Source organism: Pan paniscus, chromosome 8 (genome assembly GCF_029289425.2).
Source record: "Pan paniscus chromosome 8, NHGRI_mPanPan1-v2.0_pri, whole genome shotgun sequence".
In the NCBI taxonomy this organism is placed as follows: Eukaryota; Metazoa; Chordata; class Mammalia; order Primates; family Hominidae; genus Pan; species Pan paniscus.
In genome coordinates, this window is record NC_073257.2 from 57,890,372 (window position 1) to 57,899,643 (window position 9,272).

General features: G+C 44.2%; 2 protein-coding genes and 1 pseudogene across 2 annotated transcripts in view; 1 reads left to right on the top strand and 2 right to left on the bottom strand.

The window, feature by feature from the left end:
- The window catches only part of LOC117974454 (ras suppressor protein 1-like), a 120,343-nt gene that overhangs the window by 46,000 nt on the left and 65,071 nt on the right, over positions 1-9,272 (bottom strand). Inside the window, exon 3 of the mRNA XM_055092260.1 lies at positions 1,095-1,111. Coding sequence (XP_054948235.1) covers positions 1,095-1,111 — 17 coding nt within the window. The remainder of the gene's footprint in view (positions 1-1,094; positions 1,112-9,272) is intronic.
- On the bottom strand, positions 965-2,455 carry LOC112440980 (ankyrin repeat domain-containing protein 54-like; annotated as a pseudogene).
- LOC129393203 (ankyrin repeat domain-containing protein 30B-like) lies at positions 4,886-8,064 on the top strand. The gene is made up of 2 exons (XM_055092697.2): positions 4,886-5,028; positions 6,959-8,064. Exons 1-2 carry the CDS (start codon positions 4,983-4,985, stop codon positions 7,378-7,380), a joined length of 468 nt encoding a protein of 155 aa, XP_054948672.2. The 5' UTR covers positions 4,886-4,982; the 3' UTR covers positions 7,381-8,064.

The following is a 9,272-nucleotide window of genomic DNA, read 5'->3' on the forward strand; positions in this document are numbered from 1 at the left end:
TATTGGGGCCAGGCCATGTTACAAAGGATATTGAACGTTTGGGCTTAATGTGAGGGCTGCGACCTAGAGTCTGGAGGTTGCAAGGGAGACAGTCAAGTGACGTGTCATGGGGAAACCTTCTTCAGGTGGATTTTGAGGCTTCACTGCAATACCAGCTTCCTGTTGCTGCTGCAACAAATTATTATTATTATTTTTTTTTTTTTTCAGATGGAGTCTCGCTCTGTCGCTCAGGCTGGAGTGCAGTAGTGCGATCTCAGCTCGTTGCAAGCTCCGCCTTGTGGGTTCATGCCATTCTCGTGCCTCAGCCTCCCAAGTAGCTGGGACTACAGGAACCCGCCACCACACCTGGCTAATGTTTCATTTTAGTAGAGATGGGGTTTCATCGTGTTAGCCAGGATGGTCTCGGTCTCCTGAGCTAGTGATTCACCCGTCTTGGCCTTCCAAAGTTTTGGGATTACAGGCGTGAGCCACACACTTAGTGTCTTTAAACAACATATATGTATTCTCTCACAGTTCTGGAGGCCAGAATTCTAAATTCCCTCCCACTGAGTCAAGGTGGGAGCAGGGCAAGTGCCTTCGGAGGCTCTGTGGGAGAATCCATTTCCTGGCTCTGGAGGCAGCCTGCACTCCTCGACTTTTGATGCCCTCCTTGAATGACTCCAATTTCTCGCTTCCATCACTACACCTCCCACCACTCTCCCATCACCTGCTCTGCTCTTACAAGGATCAGTGAGTACATCAACATGCCACCTAAAGAAGCCGGGATAATCTTCCCTGCCAAAGGTCCTTAACTTCATTACATCTGCAAAGCTTCTTTTACCATATAAGGTAATGTTCACAGGTTCCTGGATCAGGATATGGGCATATTGAGGGGCCACTTATAAGCCTAATACAGCTAGGCTGCAAAATACTACAAGTAGACTGCAAAACCATTACACCCTCTGGTGTTTTAATGATTGGGAGAAAAACAGTTGGGATTTTTTGCTTTGGGGTACTTAACTTTGAATTTTTAAGGTCTAAGGTCCCTCTTAAACTTGTTATTTGTAAGGTCTAGCCCTCATCAACCCTCTCTTCCAACCAGAGGCACCCACTGCAGTGTTTCCTTGAAAGTCTGGTGACATGTCTAAATCTAAGTTCTGATGAGAGGCACAGGGCCAACCAGCAGCCCCCACGGCAGCCCCCTTGGCCAGAGGGTGCCCACGTAGGCCAAACCAAGTGACTGAAACAAGCTCATGGCTGGGAAGGAACATAGAGAAGGATCTAGGGCCTGGTGAGGGCACCATGGAGGCCATGGGGTGAGCGAGGTCTGCTAGGACAGTGCAGGTCTGCGGAGCTGAAGTGAGGCTGTAGAGCCTGGCCTAGTGCCACAGGAGCCGGAGGAAGCAGCTGGGGGCTATCGTCCTGGTCCACAGAGATGCTGGAGACTGTGGCACTAGGAGTAGCCCTGAGGCTGTGGGGAGAGCATCTCTACCCCACAGCATCTGGGGGTGACGGCAATTTCCTCACCTGACAAGGGCAGCTTCCAAGTCCCAGATGCTGGGCTTTTTCTTTGTACTCAGAGACTAGTGGGGGCAGTGACAGGAAGCCAGGGAGCCTCTCTTGCAACCTCCTCCATGCTCTGTATCCAAAGACTGAGGGAGGTGGAGCTGGCTGGGAGGTTGGGCACTTCATCCACCTGCTCTTTGATACTGGTCATCTGGAGGTGGGTGCAGAGGTGGTCCAGCCATTCCTGTTGTTCACGTCACCATAGGTGCACCGGGTACTTCTTGAGCATTGGGATGATATGCTTCACCTCCAGTCACACAGCTTCCAGGCACTGGGAGTGGTCCTCCTGCAGGATGTTCAGCTTCGACTTGGCCAGGTATGGAGGCATATGGCCAGCTTGGTCCAGGGCATCCACCAGGCCCCTCGTCGCAGCAGTATGGTGATGACAGAGTTGTGGTTGGTACAGGCCAGAATCTGGTCATTACCATTGCAGGAGACAGTGTAGAGCTGTGTGGCCCTTGTCAGCTGCACAGGGATCCGTGCCATCTTCCAGCAGCTGCCGCACTTTTTCCACATCGTTGGCACTGGTAGCATTGGCATTGTCTCCCTCATTCTCTTCAGAGCTGCACCTCTTTGCTCATGGGCCCGAGCCACCAGTGAGTCCTGGCAGTGAGCCTCAGCCGCCAGCAGCAATCTTGCAGCACAGCTCCTGGTGCAGCTCTGCGTCATACTGCCACCAGTCGTGTAGTAGTGCAATGGGGACTTGGCCCAGGAGGCCTCCTGGCCCGGGAGGCCCATGCAGCTGCCCCAGTGCAGACCCGAAGTCAGCGAAGGAGAAGAGGCCCCAGGTACCTTGCAGCTTTTGTTGTTGTTGTTGTTGTTTTGTTTTTTGAGGCAGGGTCTCGCTCTTTTGCCCAGGCTGGAGTGTAGTGGTGCTACCTCTGCTCTCTGCACCCTCTGCCTCCTGTGCTCAAGCCATCCCCCGGCCTCAGTCTCCCAAGTAGCTGAGACTACAGGTTCACTCCATCAGGCCTGGCAAATTTTTGTATTTTTGGTAGAGATGGGGGTTTCACCATGTTGCCCTGAGCTCAAAGCGATCCGCCCGCCTCAGCCTCCCAAAATGCTAGGATTACACGCCTGCACCACCATACCTGGCCACTCTAAAGTCTTATTTCCACACAGCTAAGACATGTTTTAGGAAGTCTGCTAAAATACCCCTGGAGACCTCCTTACTGTGGTCTCCCTTTTGTCGTGTTTAGTTTGATTGATCTTTTCTGCCCTCCTGCTTTTCAGAAATTTAAAGGCTAAAAAGAGGACCTAAACTTTAAAACTTCTCTTTTAGTCTCCCATTAAACTAATTGTAAGAACCACCAAAAAAGGGAAAAGTTCTTTGGAAAAATTATTTGGAAAGCAGTAAAATGATATGGACTGTTAGGATGTAAAACATTGGATATAAGTCATTATATGTTAGTGGTGCTCTGACATAGGGACCTATTACTGAGAATCAACTTTTGCTCAATTTTCAGAGAAATGGAATGGTTGCATCACTTATCTATGTAAACAATTGAAGAATTGTCTGAAAGAAAATATGGTATGTTTAAACTGGAAAAGTCCTGTAATACTTTGTTCATGAGCATTTACACAGTGGAGTTACTGTTCATTTTGGGGGTACTGTGGACAAGCCCAGGGCTGCCGGTGAATCGAGTCATCCTTACACGTCTCTCTTTGTAAGGTGCTTTGCAGTGTCTGTCTAAGTATTAGAAACATTCTTTGTTTCTAGATTACTGCAAAGCTAAGGAAAAGCTATATTTCTTTAATTATCAGCTAGCATTTCTTTTAAACTTTTAGCATGGATATTTGGGGATTTATTTACATATTTATTGCAAAGCCCTGGATTATAGAGATTTAACTGAAGATTTTTTAAACTAATAGTTTCTCTGAATCTGCTTTGTTAAAATCAGTATTCACCAGGATGTCCCTGTTGTCTCTGTTTTTATCTTAATGCATCACTGAGTTGACGTTAAATTTCAAATTCTTCTTTGCCCTTAATACTATTCTATCCTGAAGCCACCTTTATATACTGATGAAAGAAGTAAGCAATCTGTTATTATCATCTGTTTGTATATATCAAATGCTCACCTCACAATAGCATCAAACAGTGAAAAACATCACGTTTTATTGTTTTTATTTGGATAACTATTTACTTTGCAATCAACTAGCAAGGTATAAAATTGTATGATATGCAGAACTTTAACTGGATTGCTTTAAGTGAACATTTAAATATGATAAGCCATATTAATGATATTTATGTTAATACACTTACAATGAACATGTTTTGTTCATCATGAGTAATACAACCTACCCCTCAATGAAAATCTAGAGTTAGAGTAAATTTGCTCATGAATTCAATAACTTTTCCATAATATGTTTAGTTATTTGGTTAAGGTTCTCTTAATGATTCTTTCACTTTTTAATAGTTTATGCCTTTTTTGCCTGTGTTTTTTATTGGTTTGTTTAAAGTAAAATCTCATACCATGTGCTACCTGGAAGCACTGTAACCTAGTGGCAAGATCATAGGCTCTAGGGACACACTGCCGGGCCGCGTCTCTTCTCCTGTCTGAACCTTGGTCTTTTGTGGTCATGAGAACTGAAGATCTATCCTGAAGATTGGATAAGATAGTAAAGTGCTTCACATTAATTCCTGGCATATAAATACATAATAAATGCTTCCACTTTATCTTGGCTCACTGCAACCTCCGCCTCCCGGGTTCAAGCAGTTCTCCTGCCTCAGCCTCCTGAGTAGCTGGGATTACAGGCACTCACCACCATGCCTGGCTAATTTTTGTATTTTTTAGTAGAGATGGAGTTTCACCATGTTGGTCAGGCTGGTCTTGAACAACTGACCTCAGGTGATCCACCCACCTTGGCCTCCCAAAGTGCTGGGATTACAGGCATGAGCCACTGCGCCTGGCCTATATTCTTAATTTAGTACTATTCTGAGTAAAAATAATTAGCTATTAGTTTTATAAATTTACCATGACTATTTTATAAACATCAGTGCTTTCCATAAAGTGAAACAGGTTATGTTGTGGTGCATTTGTCTTTACCTTGTGCTGGCCAATCCCTCATTATGCTGTTCCCCTGTTGTAATACTTACATTAAATGTTACCAGTTTGTATTTAAGTGATTTATGTCTCCTGGTTGGACTCTGACAAAGAGAAAAATTATGCTAGGAAGAGTACCAGGAGATAGCCCCACAAAGATGGGATTTGGGCATAGGTTTGGTTATTCAAGTAGCAGTGCTTAGCTTCTTGCCAATGGGAAATGGAATGCTGGTAATTTATAGGAAGTGACCTCACAATGAACCAAGCTCCTGTTTGTTGATTGTGATGAAATGCATGCTGAGGCACATGCCTTGGGAGCTAAGTGGCAGCTATACTTCACCACTATGGCAGTAAAGATGACTTTAAAGACAGGCGGGGGATGGATCCTTTCAAATGTACTTGAGCTGGGATGACCAGCTTGTGGAACGCACAGCAGGAGGTGAGCAGTGGCCGGTGAGTGAAGCTTCATGTGTATTTACAGTCCCTCCCCATCGCTGGCATTACCATCTGAGCTCTGCCTCCTGTCAGATCAGAGGCAACATTAGATTCTCATAAGAATGTGAACCCTATTGTGAACTGCCCATGCCAAGGAAGTAGGTTGTGTTGCCCTTATGAGAATCTATTGCCTGATGATCTGTCACTGTCTCCCATCATCCTCAGTTGAGACTGTATAGTGGCAGAAAAACAATCTTGGGCTTCCCACTGATTCTACATTATGGTAAGTTGTATAATTATTTCATTATGTATTAGAAAGTAATAATAATAGAAATAAAGTGCACAATAAATGTAATGCACTTGAATCATACTGAATTTATCCTCTCCATCCATGGTCTGTGGAAAAATTATCTTCCATGAATTCATCCTCTTCCTTTTTTTGCTGCCCAGGCTGATCTCCAACTCCCAGCCTCGAGCAATCCACCCTTCAAAGCCTCCCCAAATGCTGGGATTACAGGCACAAGCCACAACACTAGGTCAAAACCACGTTTCTTAAACAAAATAAAAACTTGGCGGGAAGATTGCTTGAGCTCAGAAGGTTGAGGCTGCAGTGAGTACTTATCACACTACTGCACTCCAGCATAGGTGACAGAGAAAGACGTTATCTCAAAAAATAAAATAAAATAATCCCACTCTGCCCACATCTTAAAAAAATATATTGTCCGTATCTTCATGACTCTCATTCCTGGCCCTTAAAATTCTCCTCACACTGGACCTTTGTATTCATCCACTTGTTTGACCCCTTCTGGGACCTGACCTGTCCCAGGAAGAGTCCCCATTTTCCTCCAATGCACTTGTCTTCGAGTCTACCTGGCCAGACACCCAAGAGTTACCTTGAGGTGTTACTTTTCTCCCTTCCCACATCCAGCCTAGCAAGGCCTGCTGATTCTGCCCTGTATACAAATCCCAGACCATACCCCATCTTCCTTCACTGCCTTCCAGCGCTCAGTCAAAGCCATGCCACAGAGCAGCCAGGTCAGTTTCATTGGAAGTAGGAGGTGAAGCCTGTCATTCTCTGGTCTGTCATCTGTAGTGGCTTCCCACTGTACCTGGAATAACCTCACAGCCCCTGATCGGGCCTGTAGGGGCGCCGGTGAGCTGTGCCCTGCTGTTCCTCTGTCATCCCATCATCCCCTCTGTGGATTGCTTGCTCTGTGCCAGCCACCGTAGTGGTCTGTGTACCTTTCTTCCTCTCAAGTCACAGCCTCCTGCACTGTCATGCTGAGGGGTGGTGTTTGTGGAATGCTCTTTCTTTAGGGCTTTCTGTGCCTCTCCTTTCTATTTGTGTCACAGTTTAAACATGACCATATTGGAGAGGTCTCACTGAGGTCACACCTCAGCCTTGAGGCTCGCTGAACTCATCATCCTTTTATTTTCCACGAAGCAGTGCTGACTGACATTTTTCCTCTTACTGTAGCACAGTAAAAAACATCCAAGGTGAAGGATTAGAGCTTTAAAAAGTTTGGTAGTGTCCAGGCACAGTGGCTCACTCCTGTAATCCTAGCACTTTGGGAGGCCAAGGCAGATGGATTGCTTGAGCTCAGGAGTTTGAGGCCAGCCTGACTAACATGGTGAAACCTGTCTCTACTAAATACGAAAAGTTAGCCAGGCGATGTGGCCCGTACCTGTAATTCCAGCTACTTGGGAGGCTGAGATAGGAGAATTGCTTGAATTGCATTAAGCTGAGTTTGCACCACTGCATTCCAGCCTGGGTGACAGAGCAAGACTCAGTCTAAAAAAAAAAAAACGCGAGAAAAGAGAACTTTGGTAGTATTTAAGGAAAGCATACAGAATGAGTAGAAGTTTGCCAGGTGAAGAGTCAGGAGGATGATATTTAGCAGAAGGAAAATTTAACCAGATTGTGTGTTTGGCAGAAGGAACATCTGAAGGAACACCTGACAAGGCTGTACCCTTGGCGGAAAGAACACCTGACATGGCTGAAAGCTTGGTGGAAAAACCACCTGATGAGGCTGCACCCTTGGTGGAGGGAACAGCTGACAAAATTCAATGTTTGGGGAAAGCAACATCTGGAAAGTTTGAACAGTCAGCAGAAGAAACACCTAAGAAAATTATGAGGACTGCAAAAGAAACATCTGAGAAATTTGCATGGCCAGCAAAAGAAAGACCTAGGAAGATCACATGGGAGGAAAAAGAAACATCTGTAAAGACTGAATGCGTGGCAGGAGTAACACCTAATAAAACTGAAGTTTTGGAAAAAGGAACATCTAAGATGCTCACATGTCCTACAAAAGAAACATCTACAAAAGCAAGTACAAATGGTAAGATGCTTGAGTGAACTTTGTAAGGTTTATTGGCATTTCAGGTTTCTTAGTGAAAAAAGTGTGATATGGGAGTAGCTGGGAATGACTTGAATATCTAAATAAGGCAAGCTTAGGCAACACTTTTTCATAGTATAGAAATAAGTAGATATTATTCCGTAGGCCCTGGAAAAATTCTCACAGTACTTCTGGCTGTAAATACTAAGTGAACTAACTAACAATGGCTAAAACCATAGGAACCAAAGTTGTTTTGGTGATACAGGGATATTATAGGATCCCACATTTTTTTGTTTGTTTTTCATTTGAGACGGAGTCTCACAGTGTTGTCTGGGCTGGAGTGCAAGGGCAAGAGCAATCTCGGCTCACTGCAACCTCTGCCTCCTGGTGATTCTCCTGCCTTAGCCTCCCAAGTAGCTAGGATTACAGGTGCCCGCCACCACTCCGGATAATTTTTTGTATTTTTAGTAGAGATGGGGTTTCACTATATTGGCCAGACTCGAACTCCTGACCTCATGATATGCCTGCCTTGGCCTCCAAAACTGCTGAGAATTCAGCCATGAGCCACCGTGCCCAGCCAGGACTCCACTTTTGGTTGGCTAATTAGCAACAGCTCCAATCATCATGCTCTCTCAAGACAATATTTAAAGGCTGGAAGGGCTGCTTTTGTTCACGTTTCTTTTAAATAGGGAGAAAACTTGGAAGCTTGCAGTAATCTTCCTGTGACATTTTATTGGCTGGATTATACCACATGCTCATTTCTAAACCAGTCACTAGGAAAGCAAATGTAATTACTGTGATTAGCTTAGAATAATGATTTCTCTTTTTGAGATGGGATGGGGTAGTGGAATAATGAATATCTAAATAAGCTTGTGTTTCTGCAGCAGGAAAGAATAATGTCTTTGCATAGGAAGCCAGCAATGTTTTCTGCAGGGATTCATTGGAAAAGTTTGAGCAAGGGAGTCACAAGATTAGATTTGAGTATCAGGGCATACTGGTCATGGTATAAGGCAGAGATTGGCAAACTTTTCTTGTAAAGTGCCAGATAGGAAATATGTTAGGCTGCCGGACATGGTGGCTCACGCCTGTTATCCCAGCACTTTGGGAGGCCAAGGCACGTGGATCATGAGGTCAGGAGTTCAAGAACAGCCTGGCCAACATGGTGAAACCCTGTCTCTACTAAAAATACAAAAATTAGCCAGGTGTGGTGGCATGCACCTGAAATCCCAGCTACTCAGGAGGCTGAGGCAGGAGGATTGCTTGAACCCAGGAGGCGGAGGCTGCAGTGGGCTGAGATTGCACCACGCACTACAGACTGGGTGACAGAGCAACACTCCATCTCAAAAAAAAAAAAAAAGAAAAAGAAAAAGAAAAAGAAATATATTAGGCCATGTGGTCTCTATAACAGCTATTGAACTCTGCATTGTAGGGTGAAAGCAGTCATAGATAATGTGTGAGCAAATAGGCATGATTGTACTCCAATAAAACTTTGTATAAAAAACCATTTGGTAAGCTGAATTTGGTCTGTGGCCTATAGTTTGCTGGCCCTTCATATAAAAGATAGATGGAGGGTAATTACATAAAAAGATTTAAAGACAAAGTAAGCTTGTGTAGTAATTCATGCTATAGTCTCCTTTTTGTTTTTTTGTCACCAATCTGTGGCCTAGTATCAATCTATTATGAAAGTTTGACCCATCCAGGATAAAATGAATCAAGTTCAGAAGCTCAGTTTACACATTTAAATATGTAAGTCTTTCTTTGCCATTATTTTATTTTGATTTGTTTTACTGAAATTTTTTTAACTTAAAAAATAACAGTAGTAACTGTTAGGGTTTCTTTTTCCCTGTGAAAGCCATCAGTTAAGGGGCCATGTCTAACTAGGCAATATAAATATAAAATAGTTTGTATTTCC

Excerpts from the sequence above, each read along its gene's own strand:
- LOC129393203 (XM_055092697.2), top strand. The coding sequence starts at position 4,983 with ATGTACTTGAGCTGGGATGACCAGCTTGTGGAACGCACAGCAGGAG. Across the intron at positions 5,029-6,958 it reads TGTGGAACGCACAGCAGGAG|AAGGAACATCTGAAGGAACA; the intron begins GTGAGCAGTGGC and ends TGTGTTTGGCAG.